This window comes from Oncorhynchus nerka, linkage group LG16, assembly GCF_034236695.1.
Source record: "Oncorhynchus nerka isolate Pitt River linkage group LG16, Oner_Uvic_2.0, whole genome shotgun sequence".
Classification (NCBI taxonomy): Eukaryota; Metazoa; Chordata; class Actinopteri; order Salmoniformes; family Salmonidae; genus Oncorhynchus; species Oncorhynchus nerka.
Window position 1 is genome coordinate 29043390 of NC_088411.1, and position 27550 is coordinate 29070939.

General features: G+C 44.0%; 1 protein-coding gene across 1 annotated transcript in view; it reads right to left on the minus strand.

Moving 5' to 3' along the window:
- Nucleotides 1-8270: 8270 nt before the first annotated feature.
- LOC115144381 (lutropin-choriogonadotropic hormone receptor-like) overlaps nucleotides 8271-27550 on the minus strand; it is a 35905-nt gene continuing 16625 nt past the window's right edge. Inside the window, exons 6-14 of the mRNA XM_065002568.1 lie at nucleotides 25970-26047; nucleotides 25535-25603; nucleotides 24079-24153; nucleotides 17790-17978; nucleotides 12313-12378; nucleotides 11938-12162; nucleotides 11502-11613; nucleotides 10746-11003; nucleotides 8271-8935 (exon numbers count right to left, since the gene is read on the minus strand). Coding sequence (XP_064858640.1) covers nucleotides 8378-8935; nucleotides 10746-11003; nucleotides 11502-11613; nucleotides 11938-12162; nucleotides 12313-12378; nucleotides 17790-17978; nucleotides 24079-24153; nucleotides 25535-25603; nucleotides 25970-26047 — 1630 coding nt within the window. The 3' untranslated portion in view covers nucleotides 8271-8377. The remainder of the gene's footprint in view (nucleotides 8936-10745; nucleotides 11004-11501; nucleotides 11614-11937; nucleotides 12163-12312; nucleotides 12379-17789; nucleotides 17979-24078; nucleotides 24154-25534; nucleotides 25604-25969; nucleotides 26048-27550) is intronic.

Below are 27550 nucleotides of genomic sequence, written 5' to 3' on the forward strand. Positions count from 1 at the left end.
ATTAAGCCATTTTGCTACAACTTTGGAAGTATGCTTGGGGTTATTGTCATTGGGGTGGCAGGATAGCCTAGTGGTTAGAGTGTTGGACTAGTAACCGGAAGGTTGCAAGCTGACAAGGTACAAATCTGTCGTTCGGTGGTTTTGGATCAGTGGCTTCTTCTTTGCCGAGCGGCCTTTCAGGTTATGTCGATATAGGACTTGTTTTACTGTGGATATAGATACTTTTGTACCCATTTCCTCCAGCATCTTCACAAGGTCCTTTACTGTTGTTCTGGAATTGATTTGCACTTTTTGTACAAAAGTATGTTCATCTCTTCCTGAGAGGTATGACGGCTGCGTGGTCCCATGGTGTTTATACTTGCATACTATTGTTTGTACAGATGAACTTGGTACATCCAGGCATTTGGAAATTGCTCCCAAGGATGAACCAGACTTGTGGAGGTCTACAATTTGTTTTCTGAGGTCTTGGCTGATTTTCCGACAAGTCCTTCAGCGCCTCCTAGGGAACCAGTTTGTGAAAGTTGAGAAGTGTGAGTTTGACCACTCTACAATCTTCCTTCTGGGATACATCATCGCTGAAACCAATGTCCAGATGGATCCTGAAAAAGTGAGAGCGGTGGTGGATTGGCCCCAACCCACGTCCAGAGTGCAATTGCAACATTTCCTGCAGTTTGCCAACTTCTACCGCCGCTTCATCTTGGGCTACAGAACCCTGGTGGCTCCCCTCTCTGCACTCACTTCTCCCAAGGTACCATTCACATGGTCCAAGCTGTTGACAGGGCTTTTGTAGATCTTCAATTCACTACTGCCCCCATCCTCGTCTATCCCGACCCGTCGCCGTCAGTTTTTGGTTGAGGTCAATGCTTCTGACGTTAGAGTGGGGCCCATCCTGTCCCAGCGATCTTCCCATGACCAAAAGCTCCATCCTTGTGCCTTCATGTCTCATCGTCTCAATTCCGCTGAGAGAAACTACGACGTAGGTAACCGGGAACTTCTGGCGGTCAAGATGGTGCTGGACGAGTGGAGACACTGGCTGGAAGAAGCATAACATCCATTTTTGGTTTGGACCGACCATAAGAATTTGGAATATCTCCGCACAGACAAGCGCCTCAACTCCAGGCAGTCCCGTTGGGCTCTGTTATTCACCAGGTTCAACTTCACTATCTACTACCGCCCAGGGTCTAAGAATGTGAAGCCAGATGCTCTAGCTTGCCTGTACAGTTCCACCGCCTTACCCTCTGACTCTGAGACTATCCTACCCATCTCATGCCTTGCGGCTTCAGTTGTCTGGGGTATTGAGACCCTGGTCCATAAGGCACAACGGACCCTGGAGGGTTCCCAGCTAACCAGATATTCAGCCCGGTTCGAGGTCCTGGAATGGGCTCATTCTTCCAGGCTTACCTGTCATCCTGGTTTCCGTCGAACCCTGGCCTTCATCTGACAATGCTTCTGGTGGCCCACTATGGTTCCTGACGCCTCTGCCTTCATCACCACATGCGCGGTATGTGCCCAGAATAAGACTGCGTGGCAAGCTCCTCCGGGCCTCCTTCAGCCACGGCCTGTTCCTCATCGCCCCTGGTCACATATTTCCCTGGATTTTGTCACTGGGCTTCCTCCATCTGATGGCAACACTTACTTACTGACTTTATTGTCCCCATGGGGAAATTTTGTTGCAGTGTCATATACACGTTTTAAAGTGGCGTTTTAAATACTAAACAAAATTACAATACAACTTTCATAACGGTTACATACCAATAAAAAGACTAGCCTGCTGGCCTTACTGAATCGATAGGAACATTAGCCCGAGCTATTTAGGAGGGATATCACACCTGGCACAAATTATTGTCTAGTTCCTGACAATAGTGGGTCAGTTTTCCAAAGCTGCCCATTTCATTCCTCTCCTCAAACTACCCTCTGCCAAAGAGACGGCCCAGCTCATGGTGCAGCATGTCTTCTGGATCCATGGACTTCCTGTGGACATGGTCTCCGACCGGGGTACTCAGTTCTCGTCCCGGTTCTCTAAGACGTTCTGCACCCTTAATGGGTCGTCGGCCAGTCAGAGCGAACGAAACAAGACCTGGAAACGACACAATGGTGCCTCATCTCGACCAACCCCACTATCTGGAGCCAACAACTGGTTTGGGTGGAGTATGCCGGGGCCACTCTTCCTTGCTCAGCCACTGGATTTTCCCCTTTTGAGTGCTCCTTGGGGTATCAGCTCCCACTCTTCTCGGAAAAAGAACAGGAAGTCAACATACCCGGTTCAGGTTCGTATGCCGCTGTCGGCGTATCTGGAGAAGAGCTTGGGCGGCTCTTAAGACCAACTCCAGGTATCGTCAACAAGCGGACCGCCGCCGGACTCCAGCTCTCCGCTATCGGCTTGGGCAAAGGGTATGGCTATCAACACGGGACCTGCTCCTCCGGGTGGAGTCCCGCAAACTTTCCCCCCATTTCATTGGTCCCTTTCCCATCTCTAGAGTCCTTAGTCTCACTGCTGTTTGTCATCTGTTACCCCGTGCCCTCCGTATACACTCTACATTTCATGTGTCCAGGATTAAGCCCTTTTCTCACAGCCATTTGTCTTCTGTTTCCAGGCTCACCCCACTTCCCCTTGTCATCGATGGCCAACCGGCGTACATGGTGAGACGCCTCCTGAATGTTCGACCACGGGGCAGTGGTTTCCCGTACCTGGTTGACTGGGAGAGTTATGGCCCGGAGGAGAGGTGCTGGGTCCCTGCTAAGGACATCCTGGACCCGGCTCTCATCGCCGACTGTCGCTGCCGGCACCCTGATCAACCAGGTATGCACGCCCAAGTTAGGATGCCAGGTGGCGCCTCTGGGAGTTTTGGGGTACTGTCACACCCTGATCTGTGTCGCCTGTCCTTTGAGCTTGTCTCCACCCCCTCCAGGTGTCACCCATCTTCCCTATTACCCTCTGTGTATTTATACCTGTGTTCTCTGTTTGTCTGTTGCCAGTTCATCTTGTTTTGTCAAGTAAACCGTGCTCCTGCAGAAAAAGTCTCTGTTTTTCTAGTCCTCCCGGTTCGGACCTTTGCCTGCCCTGACCTTGAGCCTGCATGCCACTCTGTACCTCCTGGACTCTGACCTGGTTTATAATCTTTTGCCTGTTCACGACATGTCTCTTGCCTGCCCCTTGTTTTCTAATCAATATCAGAGACTCGAACCATCTGCATCTGGGTCTCGTTATACAGAGAAGTCAGTTCAGACAAATCCAGCTCAGCTTCTGAGCTCCATCAATATCAGATATCAATTTAGAATGAAAAATGTGTTCATGCAATCATTTCAAACTAAAAGTAGTGTTCCTGTATTGGAGCCCATGCATCTGGAGGCGTATCAAAACGAGCTTGTAAGGAGAGATGTTGTAACTTTAATGGGTTACGGAGTTAATGTTTACAGTTAATTAATTGAGCTGTATCTAAAGATTTCTTTTACAGTTATTTACATATGTACAGGAGTAATTGTATTATAATTCATGTAATGGAGATGGTAGAGAACTATGTACATATTTCTGTTGTATTGGATTACACTATTGACTGCAAGTACCAGCATGCCTTGCGATAGGACGTAAGAAAAAACAAACGAGAACATTCCAGTTATGTACAGTTGAAGTCGGAAGTTTACATACACTTATGTTGGAGTCATTAAAACTCGTTTTTCAACCACTCCACAAATTTCTTGTTAACTAAATATATATTTGGCAAGTTGGTTAGGACATCTACTTTGTGCATGACACAAGTAATTTCTCCCGACAATTGTTTTAAAACAGATTATTGAAATTATAATTCACTGTTTCACAATTCCAGTGGGTCAGACATTTACATACACTAAGTTGACTGTGCCAATTGGAGGTGTACTTGTGGAGGTTTGCAGTGTCATATACACGTTTAAAGTGTAGACCTCCACAAGTCTGGTTCATCCTTGGGAGCAATTTCCAAACGCCTGAAGATACCACGTTCATCTGTACAAACAATTGTACGCAAGTATAAACACCATGGGACGCAGCCATCATACCGCTCAGGAAAGAGAGACACGTTCTGTCTCCTAGAGATGAACCTACTTTGGTGCGAAAAGTGCAAATCAATCCCAGAACAACAGCAAAGGACCTTGTGAAGATGCTGGAGGAAACGGGTACAAAAGTATCTATATCCACAGTAAAACGAGTCCTATATCGACATAACCTGAAAGGCCGCTCAGCAAGGAAGAAGCCACTGCTCCAAATCCGCCATAGAAAATACAGACTACGGTTTTCAACTGCACATGGGGACAAAGTAAGATAAATGGAGAAATGTCCTCTAGTTTGATGAAACAACAATATAACTGTTTGGCCATAATGGCCATCATTATGTTTGGAGGAAAAAGGGGGAGGCTTGCAGGCCGAAGAACACCATCCCAACCTTGAAGCACGAACTGGCAGCATCATGTTGTGGGGGTTCTTTGCTGCAGGAGGGACTGGTGCACTTCACAAAATAGATGGCATCCTGAGGTAAGAAAATTATGTGGATATATTGAAGCAACATCTCAAGACATCAATCAGGAAATTAAAGCTTGGTCGCAAATGGGTTTTCCAAATGGACAATGACCCCAAGCATACTTCCAAAGTTGTGGCAAAAGGGTTTAAGGACAACAAAGTCAAGGTATTGGAGTGGCCATCAAAGGTCTGACCTCAACCCTATAAAATGTGTGGGCAGAACTGAAAAAGCGTGTGTGAGCAAGGAGGCCTACAAACCTGACTCAGTTACACCAGCTCTATCAGGAGGAATGGGCCAAAACTCGCCCAACTTATTGTGAGAAGCTTGTGGAAGGCTACCCGAACCGTTTGACCCAAGTTAAACAATTTAAAGGCAATGCTACCAAATACTAATTGGGTGTACAGTATGTAAACTTCTGACCCACTGGGAATGTGATGAAATAAAAGCTGAAATGAATCACTCTACTATTATTCTGACATTTCACATTCTTAAAATAAATTGGTGATCCTAACCTACCTAAGACAGGGAATTTTTACGAGGATTAAATGTCAGGAATTGTGAAAAACTGAGTTTAAATGTGGTGTATGTAATCTTCCGACTTCAACTGTACAAGTGATTATCCTGGCTTTCGCTAGCATCATTCTTTTATTGTTTTGTATAATCTAAAGTGGTAAAATGTAACGTGAACAAGTGTTATTACTAAAAACAAGCTTTTATCTTACAACCAACGTCCCGAGTCATTCATTTAAAGATGGTTATTCTATATTTTTGAAAGATGCAAATCCCTAGATCCTAGTATGCGGGTGCCTTTAGTCAGTAGCCTTACACGAGCCATGGCTTGTGTGAGCCGGAACAGCTCATAGGCTCCTGCTCCGATCTCCTGGTTCTGTAGCATGAGGCAGCTTGATGTAGGCTCTGTTTCTGTACAGCACTTTGAGATATCAGCTGATGTACGAAGGGCTATATAAATAAATTTGATGTACAAGTTTACCTCTTGGGTATGACACTACAAGCTTGGCACACCTGTATTTGGAGATTCTCCCATTCTACTCTGCAGATCCTCTCAAGCTATGTCAGGTTGGATGGGGAGTGTTGCTGCACAGCTATTTTCATGTCTCTCCAGAAATGTTCAAGTCCGGGCTCTGGCTGGGCCACTCAAGAACATTCAGACGGCTCAGAGCCACTTGTCTTGTCTGTGTGGTTAGCGTCGTTGTCCTGTTGGAAGGTGAACCTTCCCCTCAGTCTGAGGTCCTGAGCTCTCTGGAGCAGGTTTTCATCAAGGATCTCTCTGTACTTTGCTCCGTTCATCTTTGCCTCGATCCTGACTAGTCTCCTAGTCCTTGCCGCTGAAAAACATCCCCACAGCATGATGCTGCCAACACCACGCTTCACCAAAGTGATGGTGTCAGGTTTCCTCCAGACGTGACACTTGGCATTCAGGCCAAAGAGTGCAATCTTGGTTTTATCAGACCAGAGAATCTTGTTTCTCATGGTCTGAGACTCACTAGGTGCCTTTTGGCAAACTCCAAGCAGGCTGTCATGTGCCTTTTTACTGAGGAATGGCTTCCAACTGGCCACCATAAAGGCCTGATTTGGTGGAGTGCTGCAGCGATGGTTGTCCTTCTGGAATGTTCTCCCATCTCCACAGAGGAACTCCTTGGTCAGGTCCTTGGTCACCTCCCTGACCAAGGTCCTTCTCCCTCGATTGCTCAGCTTGGCCAGGCGGACCGCTCTAGGAAAGGACTTGGTGGTTCCAAACTTCTTCCATTTAAGAATGATGGAGGCCACTGTGTTCTTAGGGGACCTTCAATGCTGCAGACATTTTTTGGTACCCTTCCTCAGATCTGTGCCTCAACACAATCCTGTCTTGGAGATCTTAGGACAATTCCTTCGTCCTCATGGCTTGGTTTTTGCTGTGACATTCACTGTCAACTGTGGGACCTTTTAAAGGACAGTCGTGTCCCTTTCCAAAACATATCCAATCAATAGAATTTACCACAGGTAGACTCCAATCAACTTGTAGAAACATCTCAAGGATGATCAATGGAAACAGGATGCACCTGAGCTCAATTTCGAGTCTCATAGCAAAGGGTCTGAATACTTATGTAAATAAGGTGTTTCTGTTTTACAAATTTACAAAAATGTCTTAACATGTTTTCACTTTGTCATTATGGGGATTGTGTATAGATTGCTGAGGATTTTTATTTTATTTAATCTATTTTGCAATAAGGCTATAACCTGACAAAATTTGGAAAAGGTCAAGGGGTCTGAATACTTTCCAGTACCAGTCAAAAGTAGGGGTTTTCTTTATTTTTTACTATTTTCTACATTGTAGAATAATAGTGAATACCTCAACTATGAAATGACACATATGGAATCATGTAGTGACCAAAAAAGTGTTAAACAAATCAAAATATATTTTATATTTTAGATTCTTCAAAGTAGCCACCCTTTGCCTTGATGACAGCTTTGCACACGCTTGGCATTCTCTCAACCAGCTTCATGAGGTAGTCACTTGGAATGCATTTCAATTAACAGGTGTGCCTTGTTAAAAGTTAATTTGTGGAATTTCTTTCCTTAATTGCGTTTGAGCCAATCAGTTGTGTTGTGACAATGTAAGGTTGGTACACAGAATATAACCCTATTTAGTAATAGACTAGAGTCTATATTATGGCAAGAACAGCTCAAATAAGCAAAGAGAAATGACAGTCCATCATTACTTGAAGACATTAAGGTCAGTCAATACGGAACATTTCAAGAACTTTGAAAGTTTCTTCAAGTGCAGTCGCAAAAACCATCAAGCGCTATGATGAAATTTGCTCTCATGAGGACCGCCACAGGAAAGGAAGACCCAGAGTTATCTCTGCTGCAGAGGATAAGTTCATTAGAGTTACCAGCCTCAGAAATTGCAGCCCAATTAAATGCTTCAGAGTTCAAGTAACAGACACATCTCAACATCAACTGTTCAGAGGAGACTGTGTGAATCAGGCCTTCATGGTCGAATTGCTGAAAAGAAACCACTAAAGGACACCAATAAGAAGAAGAGACTTGCATGGGCCAAGAAACACGTGCAATGGACATTAGACTGGTGGAAATCTGTCCTTTGGTCTGATCAGTCCAAATTTGAGATTTTTAGTTCCAACTGCCGTGTCTTTGTGAGACGCAGAGTAGGTGAAAGGATTATCTCTGCATGCGTGGTTCCCACCGTGAAGCAGTGCGGAGGGGGTGTGATGGTGTGGAGGTGCTTTGCTGCTGACACTGTCAGTGATTTATTTAGAACTCAAGGCACACTTAACCAGCATAGTTACCACAGCATTCTGCAGCGATACGCCATCCCATCTGGTTTGCGCTTAGTGGGACTATTATTTGTTTTCAACAGGACAATGATCCAAAACACACCTCCAGGCTGTGTAAAGGCTATTTTACCAAGAAGGAGAGTGATGGAGTGCTGTATCAGATGACTTGACCTCAACCCAATTGAGATGGTTGGGGATAAGTTGGACCGCAAAAGGAAAAGTAGCCAACAAGTGCTCAGCATATATGGGAACTCCTTCAAGACTGTTGGAAAAGCATTCCAGGTTACTACCTCATGAAGCTGGTTAAGAAAATGCCAAGAGTGTGCAAAGCTGTCATCAAGGCAAAGGGCGGCTACTTTGAAGAAAGAAAAAAATTGGGTTACTAAGTGTTATTTCATTGTTTTGATGTCTTCACTATTATTCTACAATGTGGAAAATAGAAAAAATAAAGAAAAACCCTTGAATGAGTAGGTTTGTCCAAACTTTTGACTGGTTCTGGATATATATTTTTTTACAGACAATTGTTTTCGTTGTCATTCAACCATTGGCTTAAATGTGATTTTACCCACAGTTCTGATTTACTGAGACTAGTCATGTTACTCCGCCTCCCTCGCAGAGAAAGCATCCTTGCATCTTGATGTGGTAGGTGTAGAACCTGTGATGTTTTCTGGGGGACGTAGTACTACCCTTAGGCGGTATAGTGTGTGCTTCCAGGTTCTGTGCCCTGTAGAACTCAGCTCTGGCATGGCAAAAACTACAGCGACTCAACAACAAACGTATATCCTTCTGAAACGATCGAGTAAAGATGGTGTAGAGGAAGGGGTTACAGAGGGAGTTGATTGGGTAGAAGAGGACGAGAAGGATCTTGGAGTGGGAGACTGTGATGAGGGGCATGCGGAGAGCCGCCGAGATGCCGAAGAAGGAGATGGGTGCCATGCAGATGAAGTCGGTGAAGATTAGAACGGCCATGCGCTTGGCGATCTTGGAGTCACCGTGGCGGATTGCTAGGTCGGGGTTGTGGATGGACAGGTAGATGCGTACGTAGCAGCAGCAGATGATGAAAAAGGCAGTGACGTTGAGGAGGAGGAGGGCTACAACATACACCTGGGAGGCTAGGGACTCGATGTCCATGGGCAGGCAGATTGACACCTGGAGGATAAAATCAGGTAAATGTGTAATGCCCGTTTTACATCAACAATTTTCATGAAGTTATTTTACAGCAGAAATAAAAAGGCTCAGTTCAATGGAGATTGAAAGTGCTTTATAGTCTAGGACTAGGCTTAATCTGTTTCTGGTAAACCGGCCCTTTTGTTAATACATGCCCTAAACTAAAAATATACATATATATATATATACAGTGGGCAAAAAAAAGTATTTAGTCAGCCACCAATTGTGCAAGTTCTCCCACTTAAAAAGATGAGAGAAGCCTGTAATTGTCATCATAGGTACACTTCAACTATGACAGACAAAATGAGAAATAAAAATCCAGAAAATCACATTGTAGGATTTAAAAAAATGTATTTGCAAATTATGGTGGAAAATAAGTATTTGGTCAATAACAAAAGTTTATCTCAACCCTTTGTTGGCAATGACAGAGGTCAAACGTTTTCTGTAAATTTTCACGAGGTTTTCACACACTGTTGCTGGTATTTTGGCCCATTCCTCCATGCAGATCTCCTCTAGAGCAGTGATGTTTTGGGGCTGTGTTGGGCAACACGGACTTTCAACTCCCTCCAAAGATTTTCTATGGGGTTGAGATCTGGAGACTGGCTAGGCCACTCCAGGACCTTGAAATGCGTCTTACGAAGCCACTCCTTCGTTGCCCGGGCGGTGTGTTTGGGATCATTGTCATGCTGAAAGACCCAGACGCGTTTTATCTTCAATGCCCTTGCTGATGGAAGGCGGTTTTCACTCAATCTCACGATACATGTCCCCATTCATTCTTTCCTTTACACGGATCAGTCGTCCTGATCCCTTTGCAGAAAAACAGCCCCAAAGCATGATGTTTCCACCCCCATGCTTCACAGTAGGTATGGTGTTATTTGGATGCAACTCGGCATTCTTTGTCCTCAAAACATGACGAGTTGAGTTTTTACCAAAAAGTTATATTTTTGTTTCATCTGACCATATGACATTCTCCCAATCTTCTTCTGGATCATCCAAATGCTCTCTAGCGAACTTCAGACGGGCCTGGACATGTATTGGCTTAAGCAGGGGGAGACGTCTGGCATTGCATGATTTGAGTCCCTGGCGGCGTAGTGTGTTACTGATGGTAGGCTTTGTTACTTTGGTCCCAGCTCTCTGCAGGTCATTCACTAGGTCCCCCCGTGTGGTTCTGGGATTTTTGCTCACCGTTCTTGTGATAATTTTGACCCCACGGGGTGAGATCTTGCATGGAGCCCCAGATCGAGGGAGATTATCAGTGGTCTTGTATGTCTTCCATTTCCTAATAATTGCTCCCACAGTTGATTTCTTCAAACCAAGCTGCTTACCTATTGCAGATGCAATCTTCCCAGCCTGGTGCCGGTCTACAATTTTGTTTCTGGTGTCCTTTGACAGCTCTTTGGTCTTGGCCATAGTGGAGTTTGGAGTGTGACTTTTTGAGGTTGTGGACAGGTGTCTTTTATACTGATAACAAGTTCAAACAGGTGCCGTTAATACAGGTAACGAGTGGAGGACAGAGGAGCCTCTTAAATAAGAAGTTACAGGTCTGTGAGAGCCAGAAATCTTGCTTGTTTGTAGGTGACCAAATACTTATTTTCCACCATAATTTGCAAATAAATTCATAAAAAATCCTACAATTTGATTTTCTGGATTTCTTTTCTCATTTTGTCTGTCATAGTTGAAGTGTACCTATGATGAAAATTACAGGCCTCTCATCTTTTTAGTGGGAGATCTTGCACAATTGGTGGCTGACTAAATACTTTTTTGCCCCACTGTATTTTCAAATTCTGCTGACCTTAGTGTAGCTGCTGACTCCGAGGACAGGAAGCAGAGCGGCCAATAGGGAGAAGCCCCACCCTCCAGCCATCATGGCTACCACATGCCTCAGCCGCAGCCTTTTGTTCTTGTGCATGGCGTTGGTGATGGTGTGCCACCGCTCTAACGTTATAATAGTCAGCGTGTAGACCGACAGCTCACTGGCGAACACTGTCAGGAACCCCGCCACACCACAGCCCGCACCCGTCTGCCAGAACGTGGCGTGGTTGTAGTATTCCTACAATAAAATACAACTTTATTATTGGATATGGACTCGAACTGCTACAACACAACTTTATAATTGGATATGGATTAGAACTCCTACAATAAAATACAACTTTATTATTGGATATAGACTAGAACTCCAACTTCACAACTTTATTATTGGATATGAACTAGAACTCCTACAATAAAATGCAACTTTATTATTGGATGTAGACTAGAACTCCTACAATACAATACAACTTTAGTGTCCAAATAGGAAAGAGTCATTACAGAAATATAAACATTGGAAAGCAAGCATTACAGGGTCAGCCGCAGTGCAAGCCCCCTGGAGAAGTTTAGGAGTTATGTTCTGCCTTGATCAAGGGGTCAATGGTAGGTGGTTGGTAGTAATGTACTGAACTGAAAAGAGCAGCCCAAAGAAGCCAGTTCAGTCCCCACCTTTTCATAGCCCAACTTGAGACTTGAACCAGTGACCTTCTGATATACCTCTCTAAGTCTTTGGGCTATGTACCTTGCGTGAGTGGTAGTCCATGGCTGCAATGAGGAGGAGGTAGACCCCCATGCAGAGGTCTGCGAAGGCCAGGTTACACATCAAGAACCGAGAGACATTGAGCTTCTGGTGGCTGGTGAGTAGAATGATAAAAAATGTAAAAAATATAATCAATTACTTGAATATAAGTTGCAATTAAAGCATTGTTTTAATGATATTTTCTTATTCAAGCAACATTTCTTAGTAGACCACATGGTCAGTTTACGCAAGAGGATAAGAGTTGAGCACATTCTTTCCTGTAGAATTAAATGGATTACAAACCATTCATTCCAATTCAATTGGTTTGGAATCTATCCCTGACAAAGATGGTTGGCATTATCAGCACACTTGTCCAGAGACATGCAGGTCTATGACATTGACCACTAGTTAATCCTAAATCTCTTTTCTCTCCCTTTACCTGATTATCAGTACGACCAGCACGACCATGTTCCCGGCCACAGCGAATACAGCGATGAGCCAGGTGACTGAACGGAGGAAGGAGTATCCCAGCAGATCCTCACAGGGGTTGAAGGCGTCGGACTCCGGGGTGCACTGGAAGGGTCCAGGACACAGGCTCAGCTGCAGGTCTGGGTATTGGAGGTTGATGTCGTACAGGTCTGTCACATTGTCTGCCGAGTGGTCCCTGTAGAAAAGGGGAAGACAACATGGATTTGCTCAACGTTAGGTGTAGGAGGTAGAGACCGCCACCCCAAAAAGAAAATGGTCAATCAAGGGAAAAACATTTCGAAAGCCTGAAACTTTCCCCTGATACATGGTGGAAATATTGTCTTACATGATTTCATCATCGTCATCGCACAGCCTTCTGAGGGTCGGAGAGAGTGCAAGGACAACTTTTTCCCTTTGGATGGATAAAGAGAAAAGGTTAGTAGAGTAGATCCTTGAGTGTCAACCTTTTTGTTTACCTGTGATGAGCACCTATGTGTATTTGTATTTATTAAGGATCCGCATTAGCTACTGCCACGGCAGCAGCTACTCTTCCTGGGGTCCAGCAACATTAAGGCAGCTATATACAATTTAAAATATTACATGACATTTCCCAATACATTTAGTGTGTTCCCTCACTCCACTATGTGGCGGAGGAATCAGAATTAGTTGGGTGACATGGATAAATAAGATGTTTTATTCATCTAATATGCGAGATACTTGTCATTAGAATGTATCCTTTTGGACTATAGTGTTGGCAGTTGCACTTTTTTCTAAGCTGGGGCTCAGTCATTTGGGGCCCAGAGAGGGGAGAGGTCAGTCTTGTCTTTTACATGTCTCTGGTGCTATGCAGAATATCAGAAAGGGAAGAGGACAGGATGGAACCCTGCCTTTTTTTTTTTTTTGCCTTTATTTAACCAGGCAAGTCAGTTAAGAACAAATTCTTATTTTCAATGACGGCCTGGGAACAGTGGGTTAACTGCCTGTTCAGGGGCAGAACGACAGATTTGTACCTTGTCAGCTCGGGGGTTTGAACTTGCAACCTTCCGGTTACTAGTCCAACGCTCTAACCACTAGGCTACGCTGCTTCACATGTGAATGTATCTGTTAAACCATGTGAAGGGATGGCGTGAGGGGGGAACCAATTAATTAAGTCACTCCCCTCAGTGAGCTTGTCCAGGAGTGGGGAGAAGAGGGGGTTTACTTGAGATGGGAGTATATAGCGTTGACAATTGAGTTATGGCTTGGATGAGGTAATGTTTTGGTACTATGAAGTACCAGGAACGAGATTAGAACCTCGTTTTAGAGACCAAACTGAGAGATAATTTATAGCGAATGCAATCTGGCTAAGGGATACTCCTTTCTCAAGTAAAAGGCCCTTTGTGAAGAGTTCCTAAGATCTGTGGTCTTTCACGTACAGTGAGGGAAAAAAGTATTTGATCCCCTGCTGATTTTGTACGTTTGCCCACTGACAAAGAAATGATCAGTCTATAATAAGGTTTTTTTGAACAGTGAGAGACAGAATTACAACTAAAAAAATGTTATAAATTGATTTGCATTTTAATGAGAGAAATAAATATTTGACCCCTCTGCAAAACATGACTTAGTACTTGATGGCAAAACCCTTGTTGGCAATCAGAGGTCAGATGTTTCTTGTAGTTGGCCACCAGGTTTGCACACATCTCAGGGGGATTTTGTCCCACTCCTTTGCAGATCTTCTCCAAGTCATTAAGGGTTTGAGGCTGACGTTTGGCAACTTGAACCTTCAGCTCCCTCCACAGATTTTCTATGGGATTAAGGTCTGGAGACTGGCTAGGCCACTCCAGGACCTTCATTTTCTTCTTCTTGAGCCACTCCTTTGTTGCCTTGGTCGTGTGTTTTGGGTCATTGTCATGCTGGAATACCCATCCACGACCCATTTTTAATGCCCTGGCTGAGGGAAGGAGGTTCTCACCCAGGATTTGAAGGTACATGGCCCGTCCATCGTCCCTTTGATGCGGTGAAGTTGTCATGTCCCCCTTAGCAGAAAAACACCCCCAAAGCATAATGTTTCCACCTCCATGTTTGACGGTGGGGATGGTGTTCTTGGGGTCATAGGCAGCATTGCTCCTCCTCCAAACACGGCGAATTGAGTTGATGCCAAAGAGCTCCATTTTGGTCTCACCTGACCACAACACTTTTACCCAGTTGTCCTCTGAATCATTCAGATGTTCATTGGCAAACTTCAGATGGGCATGTATATGTGCTTTCTTGAGCAGCGGGACCTTGCGGGCGCCGCATGATTTCAGTCCTTCACTGCGTAGTGTGTTACCAATTGTTTTCTTGGTGACTATGGTCCCAGCTGCCTTGATATCATTGGCAAGCTCCTCCTGTGTAGTCCTGGGCTGATTCCTCACAGTTCTCATGATCATTGCAACTCCACGAGGTGAGATCTTGCATGGAGCCCCAGGCCGAGGGAGATTGACAGTTCTTTTGTGTTTCTTCCATTTGCGAATAATCGCACCAACTGTTGTCACCTTCTCACCAAGCTGCTTGGCGATGGTCTTCTAGCCCATTCCAGCATTGTGTAGGTCTACAATCTTGTCCCTGACATCCTTGGAGAGCTCTTTGGTCTTGGCCATGGTGGAGAGTTTGGAATCTGATTGATTGATTGCTTCTGTGGACAGGTGTCTTTTATACAGGTAACACGCTGCGATTAGGAGCACTCCTTTAAGAGTGTGTTCCTAATCTCAGCTCGTTACCTGTATAAAAGACACCTGGGAGACAGAAATCTTTCTGATTGAGTGGGGGTCAAATACTTATTTCCCTCATTAAAATGCAAATCAATTTATAACATTTTTGACATGCATTTTTCTGGATTTTGTTGTTATTCTGTCTCTCACTGTTCAAATAAACCTACCATTAAAATTATAGACTGAGCATTTCTTTGACAGTGGGCAAATGTACAAAGTCAGCAGGTGATCAAATACTTATTTCCCTCACTGTAAATTGAGAGGGGTGTATCTTTGCTATAAAAGATCTGTTGCCATTATGTTGGGACTCTCAACAATTCATTATAGATAGTGAGTTGTTGAAAGTCAAAGGGCTATTGTAAAGCTCATATTATTAAAGATGAAGTTTAAGTATAACTCTGACTGGTGTGTGGTTTGTAACTCTCCTCATTTGGTAATACAGGAAATTGCCATGACAACTATCACATACAGTTGAAATCGGAAGTTTACATACACTTAGGTTGGAGTCATTAAAACTCATTTTTCAACCACTTCACACATTTCTTGTTAATTAACAAACTATAGTTTTGGCAAGTCAGTTAGGACATCTACTTTGTGCATGACACAGGTACTTTTTCCAACAATTGTTAACAGACAGATTATTTCACTTATCATTCACTGTATCACAATTCCAGTGGGTCAGAAGTTTACATACACTAAGTTAACTGTGGCTTTAAACAGCTTGGGAAATTCCAGAAAATTATGACATGGCTTTAGAAGCTTCTGACAGGCTAATTTACATCATTTGAGTCAATTTAAGGTGTACCTGTGGAGGTATTTCAAGGCCTACCTTCAAACTCTGTGCCTCTTTGCTTGACATCATGGGAAAATCAAAAGAAATCAGCCAAGACCCCAGGAAAAAAATTGTAGACCTCCACAAGTCTGGTTCATCCTTGGGAGCAATTTCCAAACGCCTGAAGGTACCACATTCATCTGTACAAACAATAGTGCGCAAGTATAAACACCATGGGACCACGCAGCCGTCATACCGCTCAGGTAGGAGATGCGCTCTGTCTCCTAGAGATTAACATACTTTGGTGCGAAAAGTGCAAATCAATCCTAGAACAACAGCAAAGGACCTTGTGAAGATACTGGAGGAAACGGGTACAAAGGTATCTATATCCACAGTAAAACGAGTCCTATATCGACATAACCTGAAAGGCTGCTCAGAAAGGAAGAAGCCACTGCTCCAAAACCGCCCAAAAAAAGACAGACTACGGTATGCAACTGCACATGGGGACAAAGATCGTATTTTTGGGAGAAATGACCGCTGGTCTGATGAAACAAAAATAGAACTGTTTGGCCATAATCACCATCGTTGTTTGGAGGAAAAAGGGGGAGGCTTGCAAGCCCGAAGAACACGATCCCAACCGTGAAGCACAGGGGTGGCAGCATCATGTAGTGGGGGTGCTTTGCTGCAGGAGGGACTGGTGCACTTCACCAAATAGATGGCATCACGAGGCAAGAAAATTATGTGGATATATTGAAGCAACATCTCAAGACATCAGTCAGGAAGTTAAAGCTTGGTCGCAAATGGGGAAGACTGGACAATGACCCCATGCATACTTCCGAAGTTGTGACAACAAAGTGAAGGTATTGGAGTGGCCATTACAAAGCCCTGACCTCAATCCTATAGAACATTTGTTGGCAGAACTGAAAAAGCGTGTGCGAGCAAGGAGGCCTACAAACCTGACTCAGTTACACCAGCTCTGCCAGGAAGAATGGGCCAAAATTCACCCAACTTATTGTGGGAAGCTTGTGGAAGGCTACCCGAAACGTTTTACCCAAGTTAAACCATTTAAAGGCAATGCTACCAAATACTAATTGAGTGTATGTAAACTTCTGACCCACTGGGAATGTGAAAAAAAAATAAAAGCTGAAATAAATCATTCTTTCTACTATTATTCTGACATTTCACATTCTTAAAATAAAGTGGAAAATAAAGTGGTGATCCTAACTGACCTAATGCAGGGAATGTTTACTAGGATTAAATGTCAGGAATAGTGAAAAACTGAGTTTAAATGTATTTGGCTAAGGTGTACGTAAACTTCCGACTTCCGAATACATTACAACAGCCATGTGTACGTGCGTGTCTTATCATGTGTATGTGTGTCTCAGCCTGTGTGTGTCTCTTCAGTCCCTGCTGTTCCATAAGATGTTTTTAAAAAATCTGATTCTACTGCTTGCATTAGTTACCTGATGTGGAACAGAGTTCCATGTAACCATGGCTCTATGTAGTACTATGCACCTCCCATAGTCTGTTCTTGACTTGGGGATTGTGTAGAGGCCTTTGGTGGCATGTCTTGTGGGGTATGCATGGGTGTCTGAGCTGTGTGCTAGTAATTTAGACAGACACCTCGGTGCATTCAGCATGTCAACACTTCTTACAATAACTGTGTGGCGAAATCCTGCACGGAGCCTTCACCGTGCGCTGCCACTTTAAGAGCGCATCAGCAGTAAGGAAGGAGGAAATAAAGACAGCTCGTTCAGCTGTTTGGGGAGGGGCTCTTGGGTGGCGCGACAGTTTGTGTGTGCTGTGCTGCAGAAGTTTTGTTTTCAGCGTGTGTAGTTTATAAAGTATTTAACTCAATCATCGGTGTGATCGCTACAACTGGTAGTGATAAACTCAATCCATCCTCCACCATGAGAGATTTACATGTTTATTATTCATACTAGCTCTCCATGTACATTTAAGGGACAGCCGTGCTGCCCAGTTCTGAACCAATTGTAATTTTTTCGAAGTCTCTCTTTGTGGCACCTGACCACACGTCTGAAGAGTAGTGCAGGTGCGACAAAACTAGGGCCTGTAGGACCTGCCTTGTTGATGGTGTTGTTTAAAAGGCTTTATTATGGACAGACTTCTCCCGATCTTAGCTACTGGTGTATCAACATGTTTTGACCATGACAGTTTACACTCCAAGCAGTTTGGTCACCCCAACTTGCTAAATTTTCACATTATTTATTACAATATTTAGTTGAGGTTTAGGGTTTAGTGAATGATTTGTCCCAAATACAATGCTTTTAGTTTTAGAAATATTTATGGATGTGTACCTACTTGTCTTTGCGTTGCCAGGTGTGAAAGGCACAGCAGTGGCTGGGGTAAGTCATCTCTGCCACCTCCAGCTCTAGGAGGCTTTCTAGAGGAGGTAGAGTCTTCAGGTAGGGGGTAGAACGGGCAATCAGGACCTTTAAATGTTCCAAGCCTCGACGGGGGAGTGTGTCGAGAGCTGTGGAGGAGACGTCACTGGGCAACACACACAAGATACAGGAAACACCCAAGTCAAATGTTGACACATTTTTTCCTACCTATTACAATATAACTTTATTGTCCATAGTTACAGCGAACAATGAAAAACTATCTTCTGCTCTCTTCATTTCTCAACCCCTCCCACACATCACACAGTTGAGAGTAGCACAGGGTAAAGCTGCAGTGCAGCACCCCTGGATGGAGAGCATGTTGTGTGGTTAAAGACCTTGCTCAAGAGCCCAATGGTAGGGGATTATTATTAGGATATGAACCCAGCAGCTCTCCAGTTGATGGATCAATTTCTCCCTTTTTTCCCAAGCGCCTAGCCCGGGAATCCAGAAGGCGACCTTTCGGCTACAGGCCCAACTCCTTAGCCGCTCGGGCTACCTACCCCCAAGACCTAACCCTAAACTTTCACCTTAACACATTTTTACACTTTTGTTTTTAACAATGTTAAGCAGGATGCAAACAAACAATACAACAAGACAAGATACCATTACAATCTAACAAATACAGGAGACCTGGCCGCCAAATTGTGTATATACACTGAACAAAAATATAAACACAACATGCAACAATTTCAAAGAGTTACAGTTCATATAAGAAAATCTGTCAATTGAAATCAATTCATTAGGCCCAAACCTATGAATTTCACATGACTGGGAATACAGATATGCATCTGTTGGTCACAGTGAGCATTTGCCCACTGAATTCGGTTACGACGCAGAACTGCAGTCAGGTCAAGATCCCAGTGAGGATGATGAGCATGCAGATGAGCTTCCCTGAGATGGTTTCTGACTGTTTGTGCAGACATTCTTTGGTTCTGCAAACCCACAGTTTCATCAGCTGTCCGGGTGGCTGGTCTCAGACGATCCTAACAGGAGAAGAAGCAGGATGTGGAGGTCCTGGGCTGGCATGGTTACACTTGGTCTGCGGTTGTGAGGCCGGTTGGACGTACTGCCAAACGATGTTAGAGGCGGCTTATGGTAGAGAAATTAACATTAAATTCTCTGGCAACAGCTCTGGCGGACATTCCTGCAGTCAGTATGCCAATTGCAAACTCCCTCAACTTGAGACATCTGTGGCATTGTGTTGTGTGCCAAAACTACACATTTTAGTGGCCTTTTAGTGACCCCAGCACAAGGTGCACCTGTGTAATGATCATGCTGTTGAATCAGCTTCTTGATATGCCACATCTGTCAGGTGGATGGATTATCTTGTCAAAGAAGAAATGCTCACTAGCAGGGATGTAAACAAATTTGTGTCAAAGTTTTTTGTGCATATGGAAAATTTTCGGGGATAATTTATTTCAGCTCATGAAACATGGGACCAACACTTTACATGTTGCATTTATATTTGTGTTCAGTATATCTTCAATATTAAAGCTGATCTGTTCAAGTGCAATCCCTCAGCTGTGTTCCCTTTGTTATCATTCAAATCAAATCAAAGTTTATTTGTCACGTGCGCCGAATACAATCGGTTTAGACCTTACAGTGAAATGCTTACTTACAGGCTCTAACCAATAGTGCAAAAAAGGTATTAGGTGAACAATAGGTAGGTAAAAAAATAAAACAACAGTAAAAAGACAGGCTATATACAGTAGCGAGGCTATAAAAGTAGCGAGGCTACATACAGACAGCGGTTAGTCAGGCTGAGGTAGTATGTACATGTAGATATGGTTAAAGTGACTATGCAAATATGATGAACAGAGAGTAGCAGTAGCGTAAAAGAGTGGTTGGCGGGTGGTGGGTGGGACACAATGCAAATAGTCCGGGTAGCCATTTGATTACCTGTTCAGGCATCTTATGGCTTGGGGGTAAAACTGTTGAAGCCTTTTTGTCCTAGACTTGGCACTCCGGTGCGGCTTGCCATGCGGTAGTAGAGAACAGTCTGTGGCTGGGGTCTTTGACAATTTGTAGGGCATTCCTCTGACACCGCCTGGTGTAGAGGTCCTGGATGGCAAGCAGCTTAGCCCCAGCGATGTACTGGGCCGTACGCACTACCCTCTGTAGTGCCTTGCGGTCAGAGGCCGAGCAATTGCCGTACCAGGCAGTGATGCAACCAGTCAGGATGCTCTTGATGTTGCAGCTGTAGAACCTTTTGAGGATCTTAGGACCCATGCCAAATATTTTTAGTTTCTTGAGGTGGAATAGGCTTTGTCGTGCCCTTATCACGACTGTCTTGGTGTGTTTGGACCATTCTAGTTTGTTGTTGATGTGGACAACAAGGAACTTGAAGCCCTCAACCTGCTCCATTACAGCCCCGTTGATGAGAATGGGGGTGTGCTCAGTCCTTGTCCTGTAGTCCACAATCATCTCCTTAGTCTTGGTTACGTTGAGGGATAGGTTGTTATTCTGGCACCACCCGGCCAGGTCTCTGACCTCCTTCCTATAGGCTGTCTCGTTGTTGTTGGTGATCAGGCCTACCACTGTTGTGTCGTCTGCAAACTTAATGATGGTGTTGGAGTCGTGCCTGGCCATGCAGTCGTGGGTGAACAGCAAGTACAATAGGGGACTGAGCACGCACCCCTGGGGGGCTCCAGTGTTGAGGATCAGCGTGGCAGATGTGTTGCTACCTACCCTCACCACCTGGGGGCGACCCGTCAGGAAGTCCAGGATCCAGTTGCAGAGGGAGGTGTTTAGTCCCATCCTTAGCTTAGTGATGAGCTTTGAGGGCACTATGGTGTTGAACGCTGAGCTGTAGACAATGAATAGCATTCTCACATAAGTGTTCCTTTTGTCCAGGTGGGAAAGAGTAGTGTGGAGTGCAATAGAAATTGCATCATCTGTGGATCTGTTTGGGCGGTATGCAAATTGGAGTGGGTCTAGGGTTTCTGGGATAATGGTGTTGATGTGAGCCATTACCAAAGCACTTTCAAAGCACTTCATGGCTACGGACAGGAGTGCTACGGGTCTGTAGTCATTTAGGCAGGTTGCCTTTGTGCTCTTGGGCACAGGGACTATGGGGGTCTGCTTGAAACATGTTGGTATTACAGACTCAATCAGGGACACATTGAAAATGTCAGTGAAGACACCTGCCAGTTGGTCAGCACATGCCCGGAGCACACGTCCTGGTAATCCGTCTGGCCCCACAGCCTTGTGTATGTTGACCTGTTTAAAGGTCTTACTCGTCGGCTACGGAGAGCGTGATCACACAGTCATCAGGAACAGCTGATGCTCTCATGCATGCCTCAGTGTTGCTTGCCTCTAAGCGAGCATAGAATTGATTTAGCTTGCCTGGTAGGCTCATGTCACTGGGCAGCTTGCGGCTGTGCTTCCCTTTGTAGTCTGTAATAGTTTGCAAGCCCTGCCACGTAAGACGAGCGTCGGAGCTGGTGTGGTATGATTCAATCTTAGCCCTGTATTGATCCTTTCCCTGTTTGATGGTTCGTTGCAGGGCATAGCAGGATTTCTTGTAAGCTTCCGGGTTAGAGTCCCGCACCTTGAAAGAGGCAGCTCTCCTCTTTTAGCTCAGTGCGAATGTTTCCTGCAATTCATGGTTTCTGGTTGGGGTACATGCAGTCACTGTGGGGACGATGTACTCGATGCACTTATTGATAAAGCCAGTGTGTGGAGTACAGGAGATCTATAATTTTTTTCCCTCTGGTTGCACATTTAACATGTTGATAGAAATTTGGTAGAACTGATTTGCGTTTCCCTGCATTAAAGTCTCCGGCCACTAGGAGCACCGCCTCTGGGTGAGTGGTTTCCTGTTTGCTTATTTCCTTATACAGCTGACTGAGTGCGGGCTTAATGCCAACGTCTGTCTATAGTGGTAAATAAACTGCCACGAAAAGTATAAATGAAAACTCTCTAGGCAAGTAGTTTGGCCTGCAATCACAATATACTCTACTTCAGGGGAGCAAAATCTAGAGAGTTCCTTAGATTTCGTGCACCAGTTGTTGTTTACAAATATGCACAGACGTCTTACCGGAGTGTTCTGTTCTATCTTGCCGGTGCAACATATATCCCGCTAGCTGAATATCCATCCACGACTCCGTAAAACATAGGATATTACAGTTTTTGATGTCCCGTTGGTAGGATATTCGTGATCGTACCCCGTCTTGTTTATTGTCCAATGATTGCACGTTGGCGAGTAGTATCGACAGTAACGGAGGCTTTCCCTCTCGCCTTTCCCGGGTCCTGACCAGGCATCCGGCTCTTTGTCCTCTGTACCTGCGTCGTTTCCTCTTGCAAATAACGGGGATGTTGGCCCTGTCGGGTGTTTGGAGAGTGTCTTGTGCGTCTTGCTTGTTGAAGAAAAAAATCTTTGTCTAATCCGAGGCGAGTGATCACTGTCCTGATATCAGAAGCTCTTTTTCTAATCTGAGATGAGTGATCGCTGTCCTGATATCAGAAGCTCTTTGTCTAATCCGAGGTGAGTGATCGCTGTCCTGATATCTAGAAGCTCTTTGTCTAATCCGAGGTGAGTGATCGCTGTCCTGATATCTAGAAGCTCTTTTTTGCCATAAGATACGGTTGCAGAAATATTATGTACAAAATAAGTTACAAATAACGCGGGAAAAAACACACAACAGCACAATTGGTTGGGCGCCTGTAAAACTGCTGCCATTTCTTCCGGTGCAATTTTTCGACCTGCAGATGGGCCTTTTCTGGGATCTTTTATTTTATGAAACATGGGAACAACATTTTACATGTTGCGTTTATATTTTTGTTCAGTATAGATTACAGCATGCTTTTGTTAACAAGCATCAAACTTGTTTTATTTAACTTTTTAATGAATAATAATTAAGAAACCTCTCCAATCAGGATTAGACCCACCCGTTGTATAACACAGCATAAACCACAAGGTCTCTATGATAACAGGTCTCAGTAGTCACATTTAGTGTCCATGTAATCTTTACATGTACTGTATAACTAATGTGTATCTTTGACATTTCCAGTTATAGATGGGGAAATAGGAAATACTGGGGCTCCATAGAGGTCAGTGTGGCAGGAAGAATCCCACCGGGCACACAAATAAAATACATTTTTACTTGTCACATGCTTCGTAAACAACAGGTGTGGACTAACAGTGAAATGCTTACTTACGTGCCCTTCCCAACAATGCAGAGTGAAAGAAGATAACACATAATAATAATAATAATAAAAGTAATAATACTGTAGATACACAATGAGTTGGCTATACGATAACTTGGCTATATGCAAAGGGTACCAGTACAAAGGGTACCAGTACAAAGGATACCAGTACAAAGGATACCAGTACAAAGGGTACCAGTACAAAGGGTACCAGTACAAAGGGTACCAGTACAAAGGGTACCAGTACAAAGGATACCAGTACAAAGGATACCAGTACAAATGGTACCAGGGGTCAAAAAAGGTTTGCGCAAAAAGGGTCAATGCAGAAAGTCCAGGTAGGTTATTTCGTTAACTATTTACCTAACTATTTAGCAGTCTTATGGCTTGGGGGTAGAAGCTGTTCAGGGTCCTGTTGGTTCCAGACTAGGTGCATCGGTACCGCTTGCTGTGCGGTAGCAGAGTGAACAGTCTATGACTTGGGTGGCTGGAGTCTGACAATTTTTAGGGCCTTCCTCTGACACCTCCTGGTATCGAGGTCCTGAATTGCAGGGAGCTCGGCCCCAGTGATGTACTACAATGTACACAATACCCTCTAGCGCCTTGCAGTTTGATGCCAAGTAGTTGCCATACCAAGCGGTGATACAGCCAGTCAAGATGCTCTCAACGGTGCAGCTTCAATACTTTTTGTGGATCTGAGGACACATGCCAAATCTTTTCAGCATCTTTAGGGGGAAGAGGCGGTGTCATGCCCTCTTCACGACTGTGTTGGTGTGTGTGGACCATGATAGATCCTTAGTGATCTGGACACTGAGGTATTTGAAGCTCTTGACCCGCTCCACTACAGCCCCGTTGATGTGAATGGGGCTGTGCTCAGCCCTCCGTTTCCTGTAGTCCTGGTTGAATCACGTTGTTTCCACGTCATTTCGATGAAATGATGTGGAACCAACATGGAATAGACGTTGAATTGACATCTGTGCAGTGGGATGATTATGTTATAGGAATGGACTGTATTGAAGGTGAATGTTACATAAGAGTTCTCTAAGGAAGTATTCACTTACAGCACAGTTGGCCCTGATGCTCCTTCAAAGGCATCTTCATGAATGTTCCTCAGATACCTGTTGTCTTTCAGAATCCTACACGAGAAAACCATCACATGATACACATAGTATTAAATCATGTTTGTCTTTATCACAATGGAAGTTATATACTTGCAATAAATGAGTGGAATATGGGTGTTTTGCTTTTGTATTCTGATGTTTGACCCTTTTGTTTTCTCTTCTCTAAAACCTAGTAGTTTTTCTATGGATGCCCGACAGATCCTCAGCTCTACTAAGCTTTGTTTGTTTAGACTCATGTTTTTGTGATCGTTTTTATTATTTTCAATTAGGTACACAAGACAGAAAAAACAGCAGTGTTTTTACAGAGTCATAAGTTGATGAAAGAGAAAATATGTTTCTTTCACTCACCCCATGTATGCGTCCTACAGATATTTCCATGTTTATAATGTCCATGAATGATAACAGCCACTGCTGTCTGCTTAAAGAATGAGGAGCCTGCCAACGTGAAGCTATCATCTTTTTGGCTGTTGTTAACCCAGCCAGCCAAATACGTTGCTGTTTGACAGATAGGTCTAAAGTCATGTCCTCATTTGACAATAAAATAGATGGTGAACATTTCTAACCATTATGTCAATGAGACCGGATGAAACACAACCACAGAAACGTAAAACCCCTGGGCACTCACAGACCATATGAAAAAATTGCCAGGAGCCCCCTGAGGGTACAGTGAGCAATTTGGGGATTGTCTGGCTTTCACCTTGAATAGTTTGCATGGTGTGCAGTAAGTTATATGGGCAACATTGTAATGTATCATTTGGTGGTTGGGGTTTCTTGAGGAAAATTATATGTTGGACAAAACCCTTTTCCAATTAGTCACAGTAGTACACACAGAGGTCTTTCTTCCACGATGCATGGGTAGGGATTGGTTTATGACTCATTTTCAGAGAATGTAATTTAGAGACAATCCCTGGCTCCCAGTGGCTGGGCTGATGACCGAAATTCATAGATTAGGGCCTAATGAATTTATTTAAATTGATCGTTTTCCTTCTATGAACTGTAACTCAGTAAAATCTTCGAAATTGTTGCATGTTGCGTTTCTATTTGTGTTCAGTAAATGAATGTTTAGACTCATTGAAAGCGATTCTGGCGAGATCAAGATGTTGCATCCCGCCGCCACAGCGTGGCACAGGGTAAAGTAAACAACATGGCACCCACTCAATGTTGTGTCTTCCAAGATGTTATTTTACTGGTACATCGAGTTTCTTTGATTAACCAAGCCTTTGACACATCTCTGAAGTAACAGCAACCAAGGCTTAGCAAAAACCACAAGAGCAGCTCCTGTTTAGATGTTGTGTGAGTGCTTGCACGTGTTTGTGTGTTCAGGCACTTCATTGTAAGAACTGAAACTAAGCAGGAAGCGGAAGAAGAGGTTCATTGTTTGAGAGGAATTACATACAGTTTATCCAGCTTTGTTCCGTTGAAAGCGTGCGACTTGATTTCTTTGAATCCATTTTTTATAATTTTCCTGAAAGAAACATTTTCACACTTAATTTCAATTGGTTGTTATCAGCTTGACCGATTTCCAATTGCTTACATACAGCAGTAATGGATTGAAAAACATAATTCACAAGTGCTGTCCTAAACCCTGGATTTGATGAAAATTATCATGGTTACCGCAATCAATTAGATGAGATTGAATTAAATCAGCAGTGAAACAATTCTTACATTAAACACCCAGATGAGATCTTTTTCTCATCACTGATCTGAACACGTGGTGAGACAAAATGAAATCTAAGAAATGTATTCATTTTCTCACAAAAATTGGATATCCTATAGTATGGCTGTTTGGAGTATGGCTCCAAATAAGTAATACTATTGGACTCATACTCACATGTACACACTCTCCTCTGTGATCCCTTGAAAGGCATTGGCAGGTATACTGTGGAGCTGCATGTTGTCTCCCAGCTCACTGCACACAGAAGAAGAGAAGAGGATAGGGGAGAAGAGAAGAGGATAGAAGAGAAGAGGATAGGAGAGGACATATATATATTTTTTTAATTTTACCTTTATTTCACTAGGCAAGTCAGTTAAGAACAAATTCTTATTTTCAATGACAGCCTAGGAACAGTGGGTTAACTGCCTGTTCAGAGGCAGAACGACAGATTTGTACCTTGTCAGCTCGGGGATTCGAACTTGCAACCTTTCGGTTACTAGTCCAACGCTCTAACCACTAGGCTACCCTGCCACCCCAGGGAGAGAAGAGAGGATAGGAGAGAAGAGGAAAGGAGGGGAGAGAAAAGAAGCGTCAGCAGGAACAGCGTCAGCAAGCTAATAACACAAACAAAAGACAATCAATGCAGCAGCGGGGATCAGAGCAGGGAACAGAGCAGGGATCAGAGCAGGGATCAGAGCAGGGATCAGAGCAGGGAACAGAGCAGGGAACAGAGCAGGGAACAGAGCAGGGAACAGAGCAGGGAACAGAGCAGGGATCAGAGCAGGGATCAGAGCAGGGATCAGAGCAGGGAACAGAGCAGGGATCAGAGCAGGGAACAGAGCAGGGAACAGAGCAGGGAACAGAGCAGGGAACAGAGCAGGGATCAGAGCAGGGATCAGAGCAGGGAACAGAGCAGGGAACAGAGCTGGGGATCAGAGCTGGGGAACTGACAAATATAGGGGAGGTAATGAACAGGTGATTAGTGAGTCCAATATCGCTGATGCGCGTGACGAGGGAAGGTTGGTGTGTGTAATGGATGATAGGAGTGCGTGATACAGGGTAGCCTGACATCCTCAAACATATTCCACATTAAATGCTACTAATCATTCACATCTGTTAATTTCCAGCTACCAATGAGAAGTGGACATTTTAAAAGTGGTCAGAAATGTCAGTTTAAAGCATACCTGCATTAGCCACATTATTTAAAGAATTTGTTAAAATATTATCAATAAGGGTGGCAGATGATCTGGTCAGATAGCTGGAGTATAAAGTATTTCAAATGTCAGATGTTAGTGAGTGGTTCTCACTTTTAAATACATTTATGTTGTAATCACCCAAAAGAAAACACATTTGTATCTCCATGAATAATCAAATCCAAGGTTGATCCAAAGATATGAATGAAACTACCAATGTCAGAATCGTGTGGCCGATAGATGCATCCAATACCACATTTTTATCAACCAAAAAATGAACAGGAGGGAATTTCTATGAAAAGAGATTCAACACCAATGTCAGATGCAAGTGCGAGGTCAACAATACAAATAAATGAAAATGTTCATGAACAAAAATGGACACTCCTCCCACTCTTGAGGTTCTACAGTGGTGAACAGCATTATAAGGAAACATGTCATAAAGAGAAGAGAAAAGGAAAGGAGAGCAGGGATAGGAGAGAAGAGAAGAGTAAAGGATAGGAGAGCAGGGATAGGAGAGAAGAGTAAAGGATAGGAGAGAAGAGAAGAGAAAAGGATAGGAGAGCAG